The sequence below is a fragment of the Streptopelia decaocto genome (assembly GCF_964273445.1).
Source record: "Streptopelia decaocto genome assembly, chromosome: 1".
Taxonomy (NCBI): domain Eukaryota; kingdom Metazoa; phylum Chordata; class Aves; order Columbiformes; family Columbidae; genus Streptopelia; species Streptopelia decaocto.
The window spans coordinates 74,572,283-74,596,621 of record NC_138663.1 but is presented as its reverse complement, the minus strand read 5'-3'; the positions used below and the strand labels follow the sequence as shown (position 1 = coordinate 74,596,621).

Genomic DNA, 24,339 nt, shown 5'->3' with positions numbered 1-24,339 from the left:
AAGCTCCAGAAGTTTTTCTGATGAAACTTCGTCATTTTAGAGCTTTAAACCCCCAAAATGAAAATTTGTGCTCTTTTTTGTTATTCAGTACTTATGAAATGTAGTAACATTTTTACAGATTTATTACCTTTCAAATTGCAGTACCAAACACAAGGTTTATTGTCAAATAAAGCATCATTTTGTTTTTTTTGATTGCCTGCTTTAGAGTAGTATTGCTTATGTTCCATAATTGCCTGTACCAAATTATTTAATTGGTTTTGTTGATATCTAATTCTGGAAAGTATCCCAACCAGAAAAAATACACAGAATGAAATAGTGTAAGCCAGGCAATATGAACTGACAAAGATTATTTTGGAAGTTGTTCACAGTGGGAAAAAAAAAAAAAAAAATCCAAACAAAAATCCTCAAGCAATAAGGTACCATCCTAATTTGCTTCGTTTTGTTTTACGTTCCTGTCCAGCAAACAGTATCTCCAGTGGTATTTCCTGATGGATTTCATGGACTCCAAAATCCACAGAAAGTAATTTGAAATTATAGGACGCTAAACATGCTTTGGAAACACAGCATGTAATATCAGATTCCAGTTTGTGTAAGGCAGTTTGTAGCTGATGTCCCTGCATGTAATTGGCATCAATTCACAGGCATGGTCATCACTTGATCTAACATTTCTAGCGTAGTACCTTAGAAGCACAGTTTCACAGAACCCACCAGCAAAGATGCTAAGCAAGTATTTCACATGCTCTTTGCACATGTGCTCTCCTACCTGACCACGCTTAAGCCGTCCTTCTTCCTGCAATCCCCCCTGCAGCCACAGCTCCCGCTACTTCCCTTTGTCCCTGCTACATGCCCAAGTCCTGCTCTGAGAGATCACAATCTGCTACAGCTCCTGCCTGTACAAACCAGTAGGCGCACTGGATCCACCATATCTGAAGCACATATTGGCTCTCTATATAAATACTTAGCCACTGCACTATCATTGAAGAGCAATCTTGCTTCCAAATGGTAAACAAACATTAGTCAAGGTTCACATCATACCTCTGAAGTCAGCAAGTATTATTGCCTTATGTAGCTGTGCAAACTACAGCCCTAAAAGCTTGAGTGCTTCTTCTGAGGTTCCTGGTGAAACAACTGCCAGGCCTAGATGACTGTGTCACTGAATCAAGCTGCTCCTTGCTTTCTGGCTTCACCCTACTTGCAGGTGGCCTCTGAGCTTTCATTTCACTATATGAATTCACATGAAAACCATGCTGAGGGGAGAGGAAGCAGATTATAGCATCCATGATACAACATTTCCATGTTAACCACCTCAAGCTGCACAGGATGCAGAGATGTGCCATAGTACTATTTTATTACAAATAACAGCATTCCTCTAGCCCGTGGGCAAAAAAAATAGTCATATTCCAACCATTTGCAGGAATTCAGCAAAATCATGAAACAGAGTTGATGAGGCCTGTTGCCTTTTTCAAAGGCAAGATTTCATGACTCACCTGGTTGTCAGGATCTTTTTTCCAGTGAGAGTCAATTGCTCTCAGCTTTCTCTGCTCACTGGTCTCAGCAGGAGTGTGGAGCCACTTTCTCATTGAGAAGACAGCAATTTCAAATCAGCTGGTTAAACAGAGAGGGTCCTGGCTCCTACAGGTATGTCCTGCACATGTATTTTATCCCCTTGATACATTGGTTCTGCTGAACAGTATTTCAAAGAAATGTTACGTATATCCTACATCAGCCAAAGAAACTGGAGGGGTCAAGAAACAGGCTGTCCTAACACTTCTTATAAGCCGAGTAAGGAAATCTTTTCTTCTCTTCACTACTTCTTCCTCTGGAAGAGCCTCCAAGTTTCTCAGCTTTCGGAGTGAAGCGGGTGCCAGAAGCTCCATGCACACTCCTCAACCCTGTCCTGGGTTTGAGGCCAAGAATGTCCACAGCCAATGTCATTCTGAAACTGCAGGCAACGAGATGCCTACATTATGCTTGTAGTATCTAAACCTCCATTTTGAAAATAAAGCTGATTGGGTTGAATTCTGATGAAGGACTCATCCCTTCAGAATGAATTACCAACATATTTATCCTTGCATACTATTGCATCCATTTAGTCAGAGAAAAGCTGAAGGCTGCAACTTGCATACCGAAGATAAACTGGCAAATTAGCCTGCTGCAAGCAGCCCCCAGCCACTGTCATTCAGAAGATCACAAAGGCCTCATCATTTATTGTTACTATTACTCTCACAAAAAAAATCGTGGCTGTTTACTTACTTTTCAAATTCTGAGTCCTTCACCACAGAACAAGGTGATCTCAAGAACTCGCCTCAGTTTGTGCCTCTATATCCATCCTGCACAGCTGTATCCAAAAAGTCTGCAGCACCTGATAATGTTTTTCACATTCTTTGCAACCTACAAATTACAGGTGATTTCAATGAACAAGAAACCAATACTGACACAAATGCAAGCACTGGAAAGCTTTGCTAACATATAGTACAAAATGCCATTTTATACCTATTTTCATAATACAGGACAACCTTCCTTGGCACAGTAGGAAATATTACAGTAACACTTTGTGAGAAATGAATATTTTGCATTTACTCACTGTCTAAGGCAATTTCCTCTTCAAGTGGCACTACTACAAAACTCTTTTAGGCAAAGCAATGAATTTCAGATAAATTAATATATTTTAAACAGTAGGCAGAGGATCATCTTCCTTCAATGACTGAAACTTAAAGATTTGCTGGAAACCAAATATCAAAGATCAAGGCAGGTATATATTTCATAAGTCTCAGTGAACTTCAGAATGACAGCAAGTTATTTGTTCTACATATACAGAAGCATTCTTTTTTCACTTCACTTCAAAAATCACAAAAATCTAGAAGATTTAGGGTTCAAAGAAAATGTATACATTGGACAAACTGACAAAACATATTGACATTCTAGCAATAGCAACTGTCTTCTCCAAGTCCTTTAAAAGCCTCGGCAACCTGGACCTTAAAGTACACTTAAAAACTGAAAACTGACAGTAAAAGCAGTATTGAAAGCTTCTATGCTTACTCTGTTCTGTGTTGAATTGTTCAGCTTACAAGAATAAAGCCTTGTTTAAAAATATCACTCTTTTTAACTGCTATTTCTGCAAATGCAACTGGGGAATTGAAAGTCAGGCTGTGTTCCTTCTGGCTCACATAATAGCAGCAATAATAAAGATTCTGCCACTGGTCCTTACTCACTCATTCAAATGCGGCTGCCTGAGACAGAATTCAGTCCAGCTCAGTTGCATATGCTCTGCAGTGCTACCGAGAGTAAGGAGGAGGTAAGTCTCTGGAGGAAACGCTGATCACAATGAAGCTGGTACTCCAGTGCAGCAAATATTTCATATTTTGTTTGTTTTAACCAAAGGAGTCACTATTCCAAGACCCATACTCTCACTACAGAGCATTATTCAGAGCAAATAGGTCTATTTGTAGCTATAACCATCCACTGATGCAAGCAAAGGTTGCCCAAAGTAAGTAGCTATGAATCAGGCAGACGACTGCTCCTTGGCAAATCTGCCTGGTGAAAAAGGGTGGAAGAGGGCAAAGCTTTTTATCTAGCTAAAGACATGAAGGAAGAAAAACAGTTTTCATTTATTTAAAAAAGAGTATTTTCCTATAGTGATAGATATAAAACAACAAAGGAAATTCAAATTCAAAGAAAGGATTAGACCTCACCAGGGTAGGCTAGGATTTCTCTTTCTTGCTATGACTGGCAAAACATTTCCACCACAACTCCAAGCTTCTCACGGAGAAAGAAATGCAACAATCTTGATTCATTTCTCCCTGTAAGCAGATTTAACTGAAATGTATTATTTACTGAGTGAAGCACAGGGCTGGATACTGTGGTGCCTGGCAGCAGCGGTACGTTTTTCTGCCAGCTTGATACGATCATTTGTCCTTACAGGTTAGATAAGCTACATACCAACCAGTTTATGCTATCAGAATCTTTCACCAGAGACATGAGAAGCAATGTTCCTGTTTGTTCTCCAGAGCATTAGTGATATCACAGCACTTTTAGCAAGCACAGGGCCTTGCCATCGTGTCTGGCACACCGCGCTCTGTTGTCACTGACACATGCCAGCTGGCTGTTGCTCCCCACCCCAGCAGTGACTGCATCTCAGCAGCATTTATGCATGTGCAGCACTTGGGCATCCCTTGGGAAGAAGAAAGGTAATAAATGCTTTAAATATTTTCTTATACTTCAGAAGAACAAAGGATATCCATTGAAAACATCCCCTACAGGCATTGCAACAAGAGGAACTACCAGACTCTCCCTTACACAGGCTTAGTGTGAAATGATTTCCTGCCACAAATCTAAGTTCATTTTGTTACCCACTGAAGTATTGCAAATCATCATATATCAAGGCATTTTCCTCAGCAACTGTGTGTTTCATGGATCTGGGCTTGTAAGATGCCACTTATGTCAGTTGTTGCTTCTCTCAGCCTTTATGGAACTTGTTTAGTGGCTCAGGGTATTTGGCAAGGGTGGGAAGGAGATCTGGAAAGGGGCTTTTATGCATTCAAATTACTCCAAACTCCTGAATTCTGTCTACAGTAACATATATCTTCTTTCTGATGTCGAATGTGTCTGAAAGAGGTTTTAGGGAATCCTTGAGCCAAACAGGCCCCTAGCACTATAGCTAGGAGAAGAATTGTGCTTTGCAGAGAAGGCAGCTGGCTGGATGGGGAACAGAGAAGTTCCGCACAGATGCACTACGATGGCTTACCTATCTAGGGGGATATGCATGGAGGAGACCGGGACAGCCCTGGTGTTTCTTCTGTGGGAAACAAAAGCTGCTTGCCCTTGACACGAGGATCAGAAGCAAAATCTGTGTTCAAACTTGTGGTTGCTGCCCCTCATTAGAGCCGTACAGTCACCCTAATAAACAACATATGGGAAATCTGGGGTTATTATTTGCCAAGAAAACAAAAATAGCAAATTTTTAATGGCAACATTAAGAAATATGCTGCTAAGAACAAGTTGGGGACAGAGTGGTAAAACATGCTGCCTTCTTCCATTTTTGTGAAAATGTGTCAAAAATGCATAAATTAGTAAAGCAAAACCCATCCTATAACACCTGGCACTCTCTCTGGCAAAAGGACTGGAGCTCAGATGTGCTTTCAAGGCAAATCCAGAACACAGGACAGCTTGGAAGCTTCCCACCCCGCTAACCATCCCCAAAGGGACTGTGTATCAGATCCACGGTCTCCAGAACACCCTTCTTGAGGGTGAAGGAGAAGCACGTGAGAAAGCTGGCCAGGGCAGGAGAAGGAAGACCCTTGGTCACTTTGCTTCCAGACTGTCTCAGGACAGTCTGACAGCAGTCTGTTTGTCTGACAGTCCCCTTCAGCCAGCACACCCATGCAGAGATGTACACTTAGATTTCCTGCCCTCCAAGGTACCCTGCTGTAACAGGCACCAGGGGAAGAAAGGGGGAGATGAGGAAGCTTTTAGGGTTATGGTTCTATACCTTATCGCCAAATGGAAGATTTCAATCTGCAAAAATCTATCAATCTAGCATATTACACACAGAGAGATACACACATCAGATTTTGTTTGTTTTGTTAAAAAAAAGGAAGAAAGGAATAAAGAAAATAAATGCCTGAAAAATATTCTTCTCTTGCTATAAACACATCAGTGCTCATTTTCCCTATATTCTACTTCGGGCCATTTTGTGTAAAATCTTTAATTAAAGTTTTTCTTTGAAATTGTCCTCATCAAACCAGAAGAAAGAAAGTAAAAAACGGAAGGACACAGCTGTGCATATATGAAGTGCTATTCAGTACCAAATGAATTGGAACAAAATAAGTATCGTGACTGTTATGCTCTTAGTTTTGGCTCTGTATTCTCAGTAGCACAGTCTAACTTGTCACTTTATATTGATTCCATCTGTTTACACTCTGCAGAGTATTGGCTTCCTACAGTGAACATTTCCTATTTACCAGCTGGTAAAGATAGGCCCAAACCAGATAGAAAAGAATTAGACTATTTTCAGATCCTCATAAACATAAAATAAAAAAATAATGGGGGAGGGTAGATTAGAGCAGGGGTGGGGCAAGGAAAATATATGGGCCTGATGCTTATCCATATTGATAGCCCTTTACAATCCATTAACAATTTTTAGAGACCTTGAAATTTGTGCAATGAGTACACAAAATAAATCCATTTTCAGTCCTCTTTACATGAACAGCTTTGTTGTAAATGTGAATCAATCTCACTACTTCAGTAATCTTTAAAGAGAAGCAGTTGGAGGCTGAACTTAGCTAATGTAATATTCCCACTTCTACCAACCAGCTATGAGCAGAAGACCTCCGCGTAAAATGGACGTGCACATGCAGTACAGAGCCACCTATACACTCCAACAAACTGAGTTTTCATAATTTCTTTTTCATACTTGCTGGATTCTAGACATAAGGAAGAAATTTTTTACACTGAGGGTGGTGAAACACTGGCCCAGGTTGCTCAGAGAGGTGGTAGATGCCCATCCCTGGAGACATTCCAGGCCAGGCTGGACGGAGCCCTGAGCAACCTGATCTAGTTGAAGATGTCCCTGCTTATTGCACGGGGTTGGACTAGATCACCTTTGAAGGTCCCTTCCAACCCAAACTGTTCTATGATTCTATGGATTCCTTTCCTAAGATAACTATTACACGGAGGGACTAACTTCAGGAGAGTAATTTAGCTGTCCTTAAAAAAAAAAACAACTGTATCAGGTTGCAAGCCCTTCTTGAACACAGTTTTATTTTCTAACATTTAGAAACACCGTGTCATTGAAGATGAGGCTCCTTTCTGTGGTGTCCTGCACTTTTGCAAGTGTTACTGAGGAACAAATCCTGCCCCTAATTTTGGAGTCCCAGCAACCAGGTCAGTGAAATTGTATTCTATAAAGAAAAAGGTGGCAGATTTGGGTGCTTAGAGGACACGATGCCCTTTATTGAACTGTGTTATTATCTGCTGTGCTAGAGCCATAGCATGCAGCCAGGGCATCAGCTGGCCAGGAGCATGGAAAAGAAGAGTCTGGGCTTCTGGTGTGGTGTCAAAGTTCTGGTTCCTGTTACTCACAGCACATAAAGAAGTGCATAAGTCTCCCAACTACATTGCTGCCTTACTGCCTTGAAAACTCACTGAGTTAGCAGAAAAGAGCTCTTTCATACACCATCATTTATATTCCCAGGCACACATCTGTTCAGCACTTGACCCTCCTTCACACCTAAGTTCTTTGCTTAGGAGGGAGCACTGGGGATCCTGCATGTTGTGGCCATTTTCCTACAGTTTGCTGTTACTAAGACAGTGACCTTCAGAAGCAACATTTATTGCATTTAACTAAAAATGATGAAAGGACCCCTATAGTCAAAACTAAACTTAAGAGTTTTGCACTGGCTTTTGAAATACTCAAAAACTTTTCCTAGCTTATCTGTGCTTTACTGAGCAAGTAATGGAGCAATGACTAAAAAAGGCAGGAAGACCTACCTACAACAAATAACTTCGGTGTCACAAAACCAGGCAAGGTCAGCTCTGAATCATTTGATTAAGTGAACTGTCTGCATGGCTGGAGTTTCTAAGTGCAGGACAGTGATGAGAAATTCAAGGCTGCCTCCCAAGTCTTGGTTCCCCTGTGTCTTTTCACTGACCAGAAGGTGCTCTGAACCACCTCCTGCTTTTGTTGGTCTTGGCCATTAAGGTAGTTAAGATGTCTAAATACAGGTACATGTGGTAGGTGGTCCAAGTGTGGCTTTCTGCTTATACAAGGAGAAAACTACTACGCCTTCTTTTAGTGAGGACACAAAGAACTTTTTCTTCTGGTTTCATGATGTTTTTTGTTCAGGTTTCTTTGTTGTTGCTGGTGGTTGTTGTTGTTGTTTTGGTGTGGGTTTTCTTGTGTGTGTAATTTTCTTTTTCCCCCAAAAAAAACAGAGTTACCACCATAAAGGTATCCTTGACTGATGATGTGCACCCAAGAGAAGCAGAATGAGGTTTGGCTTGGGAATAACCGCTGTGATACATTACAGATAAATATTTAAACTAGTATATGAACTCTTAAGTGTATCTGAATAATTATCTGTGTATATCATCTCTTGCAGTACATTTTAAACTGAATTGCTCCTGGGATATATATGTAGCAGTAACCTTGCTTTAAGTTAATGAGGTTTTCTGTTAATGTACTAAAATATATGTAACAGCTCTATTTCACAATGCTGTTAAAAAAATAACATAGAACCTTGTAAATTAAATATACTGGACCTCTAATTAGGACTTTGGAGGACATTTTCAAGTCATAAATTCTATAATAAGAAGATATTTCAGCAGTTTCTTTTGTGATAGGAAATGCTTAACATGAAAACGTAAATGTTACTCTTCAGTTAGCTGCATATAGCCAAATGAATAAAAGCTATGACACTAATAACAACTATACCAAGTTATGATTGATAGGCTTTTCTACAGCGAGAAAAGATTGTCTTGGATACAATCTGTCCTAACAGCCTTGCGATATGTTAATATTTTATTCAGACTAAAGTGAGGATATATTCAGATGTCCTACTCAGTGGAAGAGAAGCAAATGGGTTGCAAATACTACTGCAGCCCTGAGGTGCAATAACAGCTGTGAAGTCAGAAAGATTTTATTTCTGACTCCCAAATTACAGGCCAAGCCCATGCCAAGCACAGCAGGAGGTTGGATTTTCCTTGGAATTCACATCAGGTTATGTTTAATGTATTTCTTCCTCTATGAACAGTCTTTGGGTAGAGCCAACAGTGTGTCACACAGTGCTCTAGAAGGCATTGAGTATTCTTCTGTATCCTTGTAAATAATAACTATTATTAGGCATGATATGTGGCATTAGGTTACCTTGCAAATGCCCAAATATAATAAAATATCATTATGTTGATGAACGGATTTTCATGGCTTGGTTTGTGCAAAAATAAAATAATAAAAAACTAGCTTTCCCATACTCACACCACCACTTCCTCCTTGATTTAAAAAAGTGGTTTTGTGCTGTTCAAATTGGCAACGAGATTTAAGTAGACTGAGCTCTCATGTGGCTGGATACTTCTAAGAGTACAAAATGCCTAAAAAGCTGTTCTTCTAATGTGACAGAATGTTTTACACCAGTCTTGCAAAGGCTAAACAATTACAGAAATTGTACTGCCATGGAGAATCTAGTTTCTTAAATAAGTCAAGTGTTGTTACTCAAGCCACAAGCATCTAAGTAAGTAAGAAATAAAATCACAGTAGGACTACGCCAGTTCTACACCAGAGATTTGTTGCAAGACTGCTTGAAAGAGTGCTTAGATTTTTTCATGCTAAAAAGGGAATTACAGTGTAGATTAGAGAGGCTTTTAAAATACTACTTAGTATGTTAGCAAAATTAAGAAAAAAAAAAATCAACCAGACAAAAAACCACAGACAAACAAAAAACCCCAAATACACTACAGCAAGAAACAAAGCCTTAAGCACACAAGTATGACCAGTTCTTCATTATACAACAGCGTGACATCCTTTTAAACATGTTACTAAATTGATACCAGTACACAAAGAGCAACATCCACTTATTTGAAATGAATTACTACCCCAGCATGTGGTTTCTGTTATTACCCTGGTCAACATACTTTCTGCTTGAGCAGGGATTCCAGCTGACTTAATGTCACTGTTTGGCAACTGTGGCTGTTCAACCTGAAAATAAATATAATAAAAAAGATTAGATGGACATAAACCGCCAGTGCGTCGGTGAACATAAACCACAAGTGCATCACGGTACTGTTGAAGACCACTGTAGGGACATCAATGGGAGAGGGTTTTTTAGCTTGTGAACAATTAAAAATGCAATAAAGTAGCTTTGTCGTGCCTTTGTTGTGGCTGTTCTTCACAGCTCTGCACTGCTCCTGGGGAAAAGTCACCACAAATCTGGATCCCTGAGTAAAACAGATACATAACAGCTGCTCCTCTATCACAAATGTGATGACTTTCAGTGCAAAATATTTTTTCTTCAGGGATTGTTTTTTGCTGCCATAAGGGACAAAAAGGCTATTACCAGCTGGGATAACAGAGTACTCAGAAGTCCCAAAGTCAAGAAAGTTATGGTGCCAGCTCTCTCCTCCTCTGCTCCCTCTAATTGTTCCTCAGAGAAGAACCACCTCCTACCCTCCTCCCCCAGCAGAAACCCGAGATCCATTTGTCACCAGTAACTTTTACAATTATCTTTAAAACTAAAACCGCGTTGCTTTGATTTTGATTTTGCTTTTGTTCCCTCATGCTATTGACTTGCATCACACACCAGAGCAGGTCATTTTCAGAGGCGACTAACCTGTCAAGTTTACTTTCGCTGATGGGTTCTGCCAGTGCCACATTCTGCTCTCTGCACATCCTTCTCTGAATTCAGCCTTCAGGAACTGCTTCTGAAAAACCTTATGCGTTTTTGTCTATACTTGTATTTGTGGAGTGAAGTCCCAGAAGCCAGTCTCTGCCATCATTTCAGCCTCTGAATGTAGTGGGATTAGTTGATTGAGTTTTAAACAGGGAGAGAAAGGAGCTCTCACAATGCGGCCTAGCAGAACTCCTGGAAAACAGCACCTGCACTGCCCTCCTGTGGTGAAATCACATTTATCCAGGCCCCAGATCTCCAACAAACCCAACAGTATTTTCACTTCTCTACATTACACACAGTTTCAGTGCAGTTCTCTGACAAACTAGCTGGCCAAAAGACAAGACCGTCTAAGCATGATCCTTACTTCCCACATTTTACTGAGTTTGAGAGGAAATCAAGAGTAACATCCCATATATTCTCCTTGAACGCTGGAAGAAAATCCAACTCTTGAGTGTACAAAAAGCTTTACCATTTTATTATATTGCATGTAATAAAGAAAAGATTACCCTTTGATTCCAGGAGAGATCCCTCATTTGTTATTTAATTAGTTTTCACTAATTAATTAGGATTTTTTAAGCTCCCTTGTCTCTCTGGGAGAAAGTAGCTTAGGTCCCTCCCTTTTTCTTCTTTTATTTTGCTGCTCCTCTTCTTCCTCTTGCCTCCTTTCAAACTCCTAATCCCATTTTTGTATCCTCAGTATTACACTCCCTCATTCTCTCTTTGTCTGAGAGTTTCCTTAGCTTTGCACTTGCTGGGAACAAAGTTCGACTGGAATTTACAGAATATTTTTGAGGCAACTCTTTATTGAAGGCCAGATCATACAAACCCACTGGAAAAACTGAAGGAAAAGGATTTTCCCTGCAGATCCCCTTGCAGAATTTCACCCTTTGTATTTCATTGGAGGTTGGGGGGGGAGCGGTGTGGTGTGAAAAATGTTTAATGCTCCACTAAGAAAGTTACTGTGAAAACACGGGGATTTTTGTGGTTTTGGTTTGTTTGTGTTTTTTTGTTTTGTTTCGTTTTGTCTGGGTGGTGTGTTTTTGTTTGTTTGGTTGGTTGGTTGGTTTTTTTTGGGGGGGGCGTGTTGTTATTATTGTTTCTGTGGGGGTTTCTTATTGGGGTTTTTTTGGCTTTTTTTTGTTGTTGTTTGGTTGGTTGTTTTTTTAGATGTAGAGTGTGCCTCTACTTTCCATTCTAGTTCTTTGAAGGTAAGAATCCAAACTTAATCCCAGTTGGCACACAGCTGGTGTCTTCTCAACTTCATTATTGAAAAAATTACTTGCACTGGAAACAAAGACCAATGTGAGTTATCCACTCCTAAAGGACTGAATCCCGAAACATTATAACTTGCCCATTAGTGGGTCCCTTAGGTTAGTTTCTATATTTCCCTTGAAGACATGTCAAGCTGAGTCATATGTTTTCAAATCCCTATTAAACTGAATCAGTTATCATTTCTTCCATACACATACACAACATACACAATAACTTTCATGTTTAATTTAGAGAACAGACTCATTAGTCTTCAAGGTTCATATTTTTCCAGTAGCAGATCAGTGGCTCAGCAAACCATTTCTTTCCCTTTGGCAATAAGGTAACATTCCTACAGCAACTATGCCCAATTAAACGTACAGAAAAAGCAATTTTAGAAAAAAGTACATCGTATCTCTATGTCAGCAGAAGCTCACATTAGCAGCTAGATTCTGCCTTGAGAGCTAGACAGCTCACAACTGATTCATGACTACATTTAAGAGCAATTTGACTACATAATATGGAACACTTACTTACCTTTTGAGCATGCTGGTACTTCTGGCAATTTTTGTGGACTTTTTGACAGGAAGTCAAGATGTGGCACAGTAACTTTGCCAGTATTTGGGATTTGTATTTCAATATACATGGATAAGTAGAAGTCCTACAGTGATATCAGATTTTTTAAATACTTCATTTGCATTACTCAGTCTTTTCTTAAACAGCAAAAATAAATTTATCCTATAAATTTGTGTTTGTTTTGTGTATTACACATTACTACTTCTCAGCAACTTGTTTAGAAGAGCCTTTACTTAATACCTGATAAACCCTTTTCATAAAATTTACAACTCACAAGTCTTTCAATCATATAGGATAAAGATTTCTCTACTAGCTCTATGATCTTTCACATGTATATATGAAAGTATATGCATTCTCATTAGCCTTACTGATGCATCTTTCTTTTGTTCCAAAAGACTATTAAATGTGTTTCAGGTGTATGTGCATCCCCCAATGGAAATTTAGCATTAGCAGAGGATTTAACATCAATCTTAGCTGAAATGGGCTAAACCCATTACAGAGTGACTAATTTAAAATGCAAATGTAATAGATCAGTTCATCCAAATTAATCAAACAAACAAGATTCAAGTACATTAGGAAAAAAAAAAAAAAGCTATATAAAACTTAGTCACCTACACTTTCAGGACAAGGATTTCATTGTATAATAGTACTGGTGCAGATTGTGCATCAGAATCCTGCCCCCCTACCCCCACCCGCCCCCTTTTTTTTTATAAGCATCAGTCACAATATCATATGAACACCCAACGTTCCTTCAGGTCCAACCTGATGATGGTTCTTAACGTAGCAAATACCAAAAGTGAGCTGAGAAACTCCCTGTTCAGACAAAAAGCAGATGGTCTCTGACTCAGAGTTCACAACCTAAGGTATCCATATTCATAACACTGTATGTATGTGCATTTAAGCTGTGAGCTCTTTAAAAACAAACACCCCTGCAAAAAAAAACCCAAATAAACAAAAAACCCACACTGAAAAAAACCTGCCAGTAAATTGCAACTCTTCCCAATAATGGGATGTGCCACGCAGACAAAATCCTCATGTAAACATACCAATCATCAAATGTAGCTCACAGTACTTTTGCAAGTTTTCTTGGACTTTCACTTGAGGTTCTCAAAGAAGGTTTTGACCATGTCTAGCACCTTTTTGACAATATTGGTCTGGAACCTGCTCCTGTTGAAATTTTGCTCTTGGTGTAAAGAGGAACAGCCTCTAAATTATTATAAACAGCAATGACGTAGCATATCTCTGTCAGCACAGCATCAAATTCAGCTTCTGCTAGATGGAAGAGAAAGGTTTCAATCACTCTTCTGAATTTGCCTTTTTGTGACTGTCAGGGTCTGACCAATATCAAGTATCTGAAATGATTTTTTGAGTTCATCTTCTTTTTCAGCTGTCTTTTGAAGTAAGATCTGCCTGCTGTCCCAGGAGAATAATGTGAGATTTGGAACAGAGCACACAGGCATAGATATTAAGTATATTAGGCAGTCATCAGATACGCTTAAGTCTGGCAGAATCACGTATTTTTCTGAAGAGTTCAATACAAATCAGTTCATTTCTAGGAATAAACAAGTAAGTCTGTTATTGTTTGTCCACTGATTTGAAAGCAAAAAGTAACCAAACACAATTGTAAGTATTTAAATAAAAGATTCCAAGGTGTCTCTTTCTGCTACTCCAGTCAAAACAGTAAGTTGGAGTATACACTTAAATTTTACAGGTTAAAAACCAATAAAGTTCCAGTGCACAGATGTGTTTCATGACAGCAGCCCTCCCACTTCAAAATACAGAGATGATCTCTTCACCCTGTAAAAGTGAGACACTTTATTCAGCTACTTAGCTTCGGGTAGAGATATCAGGTAATAGTGAGGTCAGCATTTATTGCCTGCATATGGTGTGTCTGGCTGGTAAGTATTTTAGTAATGCCAGCCCCTTTCCCACTAAAAGCATAACCAGCAATAGAAAGTGGAAGTGCCTGACTGTGCAGGGATGCCTGTTATTATATTACTTAAGATACCTCTGGCTTTCATTAAACCTGAATAAGAACTAAACAAGGACCAAAAGATTTGGCCTGATGTTTCCTTTGGATTCATAATGAGCCAAATTCAGCCAGCACTATGAGCAATTAATTAGCTTCTACTTGAATCAAAGGAGGTTTTGCACACAAAACTGAACACTGGGGCAAGTTCATAGGCATTTCTGTTTTTTCCAAACTTCGGTCTAGGATCTGCTCTTAAACAAAATGTAATTGCCTTCAGAAGAAGATTTATTTACAAAAAACAAGATGGCAACATACAGCTTTTTTTTTTTTTTTTATTTACAGCTTTGCTGCATTTTTATGAGAGCTAATTTTTTTCTTATGCTCATCCTTTCATACAATGAAAGTATACAATCATGGACACCTTGCACATTTCATTTCAACTTCAAGCCATTTCAAAAAAAGAAATGATTCAAATTCACAGCTGGATACAGCTTTGGTGAAATCAATAGAGCTGTCACAGCTTACTTCTACAATGAATTTGACCCTAAATCTAAAACCACATGGCAAGGAGAGTAGGAAAAGCAAAATGAACAGTGATGGCGGAAGCCTTGCATGATAATAATTAAAAACTTCTTGCAAGAAGAATGTTCACATTGGGATTAAGGGCAAATGCATACTTGATTGGAACAAACTATAAATCTTACTGTTCCAGAAAATTAGCTTTCTCTGGTAAGTGTATAGTCATTTTAAATGAGTTCCCAAAGGATAAGATGTATATCACATCTGATAATGTGTTATAATTGGCATCAGTGATCTTGTAGTGACTTCAGAACAGAAGTGAGACAGTGGTCCCAAGAAGGCATCTCTCTCAAGTTCCAATAGACTTCAGAGAAGGGAAGAAAATAAAGACCCTGTTTCGTCACATAGAAGCAGGAGGAACAAGAGCTGGGTGGGAAGGACCATGGCTCCCTCTACCACCCTCTTTCCATCAGTAGGACTAGACTGACTTTGTTCATGTCCACAGGACCCAACAAACATGGTGGATTTGTGGCAGATAACTTATCTCAAAGTAGTGAGGGAAGTGTGTCCCAAACCCTGAATAGCACATGGGCTTCTTGGCCATTGCAACTTGCTGCATTGAAAGGCATCGCTGAACCCCAAGCAAATAGGACAGAAAAGACTGAGGGGAAGATGCCACCTGCAAGTTACACAGTGTTTGTCCTCTGAGCAATAGAAGGATTTTGATTTAAAGTCTCAAGACTGTGAACACTTAGACATCAGTACAAACCTGCAGCTGATTTAGTTGAGCACTGCCTGCTGCCACACAATAATGTTTTGTTTTCTGTAGAATGAGGCCCTGAGGTAAATATAATTCCATGAGAGGACGGGTGCAAGGTGCTGAGTTCTGCTACAGTTGTCACTCTGGCCATGGTCTCCCCGGGTTTAAAACAGGATTATGAGAATACATCCGGATCTAGAACATAAAAAGAAGCAGTGTGGCTGGCAACAGCAACAAGAGAGACAAAAACTGATTTCTTGACACTAGATGGATGATGGGGTCAAGTGTACCCTGATGAAGTTTGCCAATGACACCAAACTGATTGGGAAGTGGACACTTTGGAAGGGAAAGCCACCCTGTAGGATGACCTCGATAGGCTGGAAGAGTGGGCTAACAAGAACCTTATGAAATACAACGAAGACAAGTATAAGGTCTTACACCTGCGAAAACATAATCCAGGTTGGGATCTACCTGGCTGAGGAGCAGCTCTGTGGAAAGTGATCTGGAGGTCCTGGTGGACAAGAAGTCAGTATGAGTGACCAGTGTGCTGTTGTGGCAAAGGCCAACAGGATATTGGGCTACATCAACAAGGGCATCACCAGCAGAGATAAAGTAGTAGTTATTCCACTCTACTCAGTGCTTGCCAGGACACACCTGGAATACTGAGTTCAGTTTTGGTCCCTGCTATTCAAAAAAGATGTGGACAAGCTGGAGAGGGTCCAGAGAAGGGCCACAAAGATGATCAAAAGGCTGGAAAGCACCATATGAGGAAAGGTGGAGACAACTGGGCTTGTTCAGGCTTGAGAAAAGAAGGCTTAGGAGAGACCTCATCACCATGTTCCAGTGTTTAAAGGGTGGCTACAAAGAAGATGGACACTCCCTTTCTACAAGGAGTCACATGGAAAAGGTGTGGGGGAATGGGTACAAGTTACTCCTGGGGGAGTACAAGTACTCCTGGGGAGATTCTGATTGGATACAAGCAGGAAATTTTTCAGGATGAGAACAATCAGTCATTGGAATAATCTCCCTAGGGAAGAGGTGGATTCCCCAACATTGGACACTTTTAACATTCAGCTGGACAGAGTGCTGGGCCAGCTTATCTAGAATGTGCTTTTGCCAAGAAAGGTTGGACCAGATGACCCATGAGGTCCCTTCTGACCTGGTATTCTGTGATTCGATGAGATCTAATTTGCTGATAAAAATATTGACTGAGATAGTTCTTGCTGACCAGCAGCAAGCAAATGAGAGGAGTTCACAATTTCTGAGGTTGTGCTGGGTACCATTTCCTATATCAGCACTTTCAGATATGCAGTTTAGAGTAGGAGACTAGAATGGTAGACTAGATCTTTTACCAAGTAACACAGAAGTGGAAATGTTTTTGGCCATTATATTGAAGACTATGCACATTAAAGTACTCTAAAAATCTTTAAAAACACAACCTTTTAGTTAAGAAAACCTGCTATTTTATTAAGCAGTATAGTTGCTTAGATGTTTATTTAGACTTCTAAGCTTTTGCAGGAGATATATGCATGTACCAGACACCAGCTGATTACACTAATTACTCTGTTTTATGAAGAGCTATTATTAATTCTCCACACCCAGAAATCTGAGGCAAACTGCACTGTAAGTGTAAACAGAAGAGCTAACTGGGAAAATAACTGACAGACAGAGTATTACATGGCGTATGCAAGGGTTTCGTCAACTTGTCTCACTGGTGACCCGCCAGGCGATGTTACACCGTTGGCATCTGCTCCATGCAACCATGCAGCTCCTACAGCGCCTGTGGTCACAAACACTCTTCTGCAAGCTCCTGGTAGGGATGTGGAGAGGTGACAGAGCTCAAAACTTTGGGTGATGCCACGCTGGGGCTTTTGCAGGTATGAGGGGGCATTTGTCCTTGCCCACATGGAACACGTTTTGAGTGCTAATAAAATAAGGGTGATTCAGGTGGTGGTGCTATCACCCAGTCTTTTCCATGCCATTTTACAGTCATTAGTCACACAAATACTTTCAAATATTGGCAGTCTTATGCACTGGATCACAGGGTAATTCTACTGATACTTAGGTAGTTAACCCAATCAGACGCCTCAAAGGAAATATTTTAAAAGGCCTTGTTCTTCTATTAAAAACTTAATTCAAAAATTAAAATTTGGTTTCTCCCCAAACTGAGGAGCCATCAGAGAGCATAACATATTTCCTCCTCTCTCTGATATGTGCCAATCAATTGCACCTTGCTCAAGATTTCAGCTACCACAGTATAGAAAGCAAATGTTAACACAGGGAATTCTATGACTTGTAGCCTTCTGAAAATGCAGCATGCTGTGTACAAATGATGAAAGCTATGTAAGGAGGCTCAGATAGTTCTATGTAAAGGGAGATGAGAAGTAAAAAAAAAAAAGCAGACATTGAACAGCCAAGCGAGAAACAGCAGGACAAGAGCACAGCTTACTAGTCCTCTAGCAAAAATGCGGCACCGTGCAGCATTTTACACAGGCAGAAAAGCCCTTCTGCCCCCTACATGCCACCTCCCTCCATCCCCCCAAAAAAAACCCAAACCCATAACCACCACAGTTCAAATCTTCAAAGGAGAGGAAAAGAAATAACACCTTCTGACAACTTAAGCAATCTTATAGCCACATTATCAAACAGAAATGAAATAGATCCTAGTAGACCATCCCCACTGCTTAACACGTGGCAAGTTAAGCAGTTGCTGGATACTGTCACTGGGCACTGCATCTTCATCCTCCATACACTCAAATTTTTGGAATAATCTCTGATTGAGTTTTGACCCAAGCTTGGGTCAAGCAGCTTCTTGGGCACATTTGGGGTGCTAGTGAAGTCAAGAACCATCCCCAATGGGCAGTTAGCGTGCAGCTATCCTGTTTCAAAGGGTAAGAAACATTTAACAGTCTGGACATGGACTATTCTATGCCAGTTCGGCTCAATGCCAAGAAGCAGTCACATGCACACTTAATTTACTAGCACAGCCTATCTTCAGTATCAGCCTATCAGCAGTAACCCCTGGCAGATGTCCTAGGTCTGTAACCATCCATTAAAAGAAATCAGCCTCCAAGTGTTCTTTCTCCACCAGTCAGGTGGAAAACAACCTTTTCTTCAGCTGATACATGGCTCAGTGTCATCATTACCACAGTCACTTGGCTGATGCACTTGCAGTGCACCCATGCAAGTTTGGCTTCTTAGAAACCATGAACAAGGAGGGTCCATTTCTCAGAGACCAAGAGCTCAAATAAATGGGTTCTGGCGGCAAGATTAAACCCATCATAAATAATGGAAGACAATAAGTGTGTTTGAAACAAACAAACATACACAAGCTGATTCTGCCTTTGCCTCCTCAGGCACCACCAAGCTCCACCTCAGGTATTAGGGGTTTGATACTTGATGATTCTGTGCCAGCCCTTTGTACCATGCCCAAGCCAGAGGGAAATTCACGGACTTTTCAATACTACTCTGCCCTTTTTATAGGTTCAGCAGACATATTTAAATCAATTTGTTAGCAAAAGGACCGTTCAAACAGCTAAGGCAGCAACAGCTATGTGGCTCAGTATCTAGGCTACAACAAGAATATCACAGAATCACAGAATCGACTGGGTTGGAAAAGACCTCAGAGATCATCAAGTCCAACCCTTGGTCCAACTCTAGTCCGTTTATTAGATCATGGCACTAAGTGCCATGTCCAATCTCAGTTTAAAAACCTCCAGGGACGGCGCATCCACCACCTCCCTAGGCAGGCCATTCCAATGCCTGACCACTCTCTCTGCAAAGAATTTTTTTCTAATATCAAGCCTAAATTTCCCCTGGCAGAGTTTAAGCCCATGCCCCCTTGTCCTATTGCTGACTGCCTGGGAGAAGAGACGAAACCCCACCTGGCTATAACTTCCCTTCAGGTAGTTATAGAGAGTGATGAGGTCACCCCTAAGCCTCCTCTTCTCTAGACTAAACAACCCCAGCTCCCTCAGCCTCTCCCCATAGGTCTTATGTTCAAGTCCCTTCACCAGTCGTGTTGCTCTTCTCTGGACCCGCTCCAGCACTTCAATGTCTTTCCTGAACTGAGGGGCCCAGAACTGAACACAATACTCCAGGTGTGGCCTCACCAATGGTAAGTAATGGTAAGTATGGTAAGTAGAAAAGCATCCTGCTGCTGCTGAAGTCATTAGCAAAGCTTTCTTTGACTTCAGAAAATCAGGATGGAGTTCTAAACCACTCCTGTAAAAAACAAGTGCAACTGGTATTTTTCTGGACTCTAGACACTTTCTGGTGGTGGTGGTGGTCCACTTTGTCTACTAACAGCCAGCTTGGCTTTCTTAGCTATTTTTCACAGATCCTTCAGAAATAGTCCATGGTCCATAAGAAGTCCATAAACTGAAAGATAGAAGATTACTGATACAGAACAACTGAATTTAAAGTTTGATCAGATAAAGAGCCTGGTTCTCTTCTCACATACACTGCCTTTACACCTGCAAAATATCAGTGCTTTAATAAAGAACAACTTACCTGCACTGAATAGGTCCTGATTTATATGTTACTTGGAATTCATGCCGATGCAAAGTCATAAATCAGATCCATTGCTTACATTTTTAAGTACACTCCTACTAGTCTGAGGGCCAGATCCTCAGTTACCATAAATCAGAATAAGTCTGCTTGTTTCCTATCTTCAGAAGAATTACAGCATTTATAGCCACTAAGGGATTTGGCCCTCATTTCTTCTCATTTCAATAATTTAATTGATAAGAGTTTCCCAAGTATCTATGTACCAAGTTCCTGCATCTGCGGCATGTTTTTCCATAGTTACAAGATGGGTGGATCTCACAAATGATATAAACATGTTTCTGGCCACTTTAGATAGGAAATTAGAGGCAAATTCTAACTAAGAGGATAATGAGGATCTGTTATAGTGTTTCAGTCAGACCTATGGGACCACATCCTTTTTTTTAGAAGAACAAATGAAGATTTAGAATAGAATGCTGAAGAGACTGACTGAAGAAGTCTTCTCACTTCACACAATCTGGGGGAAACAGTAGTAGCACTTACTTTATGGCAAATGCAAAACAGAAGCAAATAAACATGAAAGCTCTCTGGAAAGAACCATATCCTCTCCTGCATGTAGGCTGTCCCTGTGTGACAGGCTAAGGTAGAGCTTTCTGGATTCCAGCACATGTGTCTTTCACACAGACAAATTGCTTCCAAGGGCTCTGCCTCCTAAAAGGCGGTATGTTATTCAAGTGGCTGAGCATGTTCACTTGTTCCTGTGTTTATCAGCTGGAAACACACCTTCAACTGATCTGGCAGGCACGTGGCACCACTCTAATCTGTGCTAATAACCATCTTGTTTTTCAGCAGATATAGAAATGGGCATTCCAAGATTTGTTTCTGATGAGTAACACAAAAGACCGAGATAATCTACAGGATGTGCATTTAATTTTGCAAAGAGAATTGTATACATTATGAGCTCAGGCAGTGTGTGATTTTGTATCCCAAAGGCAGAAATTTCCCCAAAGTTAAAGCCAACCTGCAACACATCAAAAAGAGAAGTTCAACAGCACACAGTCTGCCTCCTCTAGTGCCCTGTCCTACCTCAGAGTGTAGCAGGTCATTCTGATTATCAGACATCCTCTAAGTTGGGCTATAGGGACAGACTACTGGTCCACAAAGGTCCTGAACTATAATGCTTCTCTGGTACTTCAGAGAAAAGGTGAAAGAACTCATGGCAAACAGAACTGTGGAATAAACTACATGTAAACCAGATTCTTCTTCATCAGAGGCACTTAGGGATGGCCTCCCTCCTAAGATAATTTATTTTCTTTCTTTACTCCCCTTGAACACAACAGCAGAGGATTTCAACAGCCATGCCATCTTCTCTTCAGCCCAAATCTGATGGAGCACGAAGTCCAGAGGCACCTTTCCCTCCACCCTTGCAGAGAGCCCCTGGGCCAGCGGAGTCCCTGACCCAAACCTCCAGAGCAAGCCAACTGTACAGCCTTGGTTCAGGCAGTGCTTGCCTGAAAATTGAAGTGATTACTTGGAGTGATCCAAGTTGTCCCTCATGTAGGGAGGCAGGTGCCCCCATGGCCATCCCTGGAGAGCCTCCAGTAGGGAACTGGAGATCGCCCCCAGGCTCTGGTGGCCATGGCCATGGTGTGACTGCTGGCCAGGCCCAAACTGAGGAGCAGCCAAGGAGGTATTAGTACCTGCTTGCCCAGTTGTTGTGTGAGTGGCTTATGTTTAAGGTTTCTTGGAGCACTTCAGTGGGAAACTGAGCCACTTTGATTCAGTATAAAACATACTTTTTCATGGTATGGTGATCCATGTAAAGTATTGGTAGGGTGTTACTGTCATGATTTAAGCCCTTTTTGTTAATTCCAAAAGGGTTGCATAAATTACTGCAGGCCGACATGAGAAAAGAGGCCTCATTCTAAGGCCTTCCCTAAGCTTTGGTGTATTTTTTTTTTTAATAAATTGAATGAAATTTGTTGAAAACTATATTGTAGCTGTTGTCTGGAAAAAATACAGTCTCTTGCAGAGTCTAGACACACTGGCCACGCATCAGCAATTAACTGATAATGCTTTCTATTTTCAAAAGCCCATGAACAAGTTCAGTATTTCAGTAGTTCTTGATGTAGACTCGTGCCCTGCAGAGCACGTTAAAGCTTTGATTCCCACAAACATTTGTGCATGTAACTCGACTTTCATGTGGTCCCTTTGAATTCAGTGGTAGTACTCATTTAGAGACAATAACTTCAGCAGAAGTAAGATTGCAGGAATGTAATGGCTATACATAGCATCATTGTTATTGCTAGAAAAAAACCCAAAAAGAATAGTTTTGAAATTATTTCTTCATTTTGAAGACTTCATGTAAATTGCTACAGATTACTGAGTAAAAAAGTGACCAAATGATCCATACTTGCATGGTTAAAATGTTAACAGCTTGAATTGGGCCATATTATATTTTTGTTTATACTCTTTTTCATCTTGTTTAGAATACAGAGGGTTACATAGATCTTCAATAATAAAAACAAAGTCAGAACTAGTTTTAATCTCTAATCTCACTGGGACTTACTGAGGGAACAATGAACATATCCAAAAGGGTTTTGCTGTTAAGAGAGATCAAACCCTAAGCATGTGTGGCTGAAAGAGAGTGGTTAAAGAACAGAACTAGAAACCCACTGTGGTCATGTCTGTGTGTAAATCCTAGTGGTGGCAATGCCAGGAATTGAAAGTTTCCTGCAGCATTTCCAGGATTATCTGTTTAAGTAGGGTTAGAACTGTCTTCTTGTGGGGGAGGGAGGGGTTGCAGAACAAGAAACAAGGTGAAGAAGCAATCAAGAGTGGTACATAAATACCCTGGTGTCGAGGGTTTAGATTGCGGGGTGACAATAAAACCCTGGCAGATGTATTGTTAACCTCCTCTCCCCCACTTCCCCCTTTTTCCCCTCCCTCTCCCCACTTCCCACTAAGGACAGGCAATCGGGAGGAAAAGGAGGACAGAGAGAAGAGAGTAGGAAAAATTAAAAACGTTTTACTAATGCTACTAATAAGAATAGAGAAAATAATGCAAAATATACAAAACCAATCTTGAAAGTCTCAGCAACTGCAGAGCCGGCACCCAAAGTCCTGGACTGGACTCTGCAGCCAACTGAAACTGGATTCAGTCTCCCACTAGGCCTCATTTCGCAGGGACGACTAGCAAGGTCCTCTCCTAATGTTGGCCATAAGCAGAAGGGATGAAGAAGGGCAAAGGAGGACGAGATCCTTGTGATCTCCCACTTTACATGAAGTATTCACATGAATGGAATGTTATACACAGTTGGTCAGTTTCTTGGTCACTTGTCTCTTGTTGCCCTTCTCGCGAGATGTCCATCCATGCTTATCAATAACCTCGCATTCCATTGCTATGTTTACCAAAACATGTATCTGGTTCTCCAGGAAAATGCAGCTAATATGAAAGCTTTAGCTGACAGGCAAATTCACTAAAAGAGAAACTTGTTTTTAACAAAACCAGGACACCTGGGAAAAGTTAAAATCTGGAGTGGTGCAAGTTTTGAGTAGGGAATATTCATCATGAACTTTGCTTCCTCTGGTAAATTGTTATATATATATATATATATAGAGAGAGAGAGAGAGAGAGACCCAGCCATTTGATTATGTGATGAATGGGGAAAAATAAAATACTGTCTTCCTGGTGGAGCTTGAAATCTAAACCTTTTCCCTAGTTCTTGTTTTGTTCTAACTGGTTCACTTGTGCTGAGTTCCTAGAGCTCTCACTTTACAGGTAACTGTTTTCCAAAGCTGTAGGAAAGCAGATGTAAGGCTGTGAGGGCTGAAGTCTCAGCACACTGTTACACCAGCTGTGTTACTGTTATCTGCGTGTGAGGATTAAATTGTCGTCTTATGTTCAGTGCTGGCAAAAGCTGAGTATGTGACAGAGATGGTGACAGTGGATTTAACGTCTGGGTGGCAGTTACTTTGAATATCACTTGTACCATACATATCAGACAAGTCGGCATATTAGTGGTAGAGCTTGGAATTGGTCTGAGCGCTCAGCTGCCGTTACATTACTGTTATTTCTGCATCTTGCACGCTGTCACACAGCATGTCGTACTGCAGCACTAGCTCCTACAAAACAACTTTCCTTCCAAAAGTGGGTTCTAGTTAATTCACTCCATGTGGTGGTGCGGGTCTGTCTCCCCCTCTTACTGAAGGACACAACTCTACCTTTATATACTGTCTTTTGCAGGTGAAACTTGGTCCATATATGAAATGGACTGTTCCCCAGCAGAGGCAGCATCCAGCTGATTGCAGAGCTCTTTCTGAAGAGCTCTGACAAAGACTCGGGAGATCACCTCCAAGCCAGGGCAGCACCCAAGGAC

The 24,339-nt window shown here is 40.7% G+C and overlaps 1 protein-coding gene across 1 annotated transcript in view; it reads right to left on the bottom strand.

The window, feature by feature from the left end:
• The window catches only part of EFCAB6 (EF-hand calcium binding domain 6), a gene marked incomplete at both ends in the record, with an annotated part of 104,172 nt that extends 90,509 nt beyond the window's left edge, over nt 1-13,663 (bottom strand). The window contains 3 exon segments of the mRNA XM_082075704.1: nt 9,625-9,688; nt 13,340-13,521; nt 13,523-13,663. Of these exon segments, the coding sequence (XP_081931830.1) occupies nt 9,625-9,688; nt 13,340-13,521; nt 13,523-13,663 (387 nt within the window).
• Between the last annotated feature and the right edge of the window lie 10,676 nt (nt 13,664-24,339).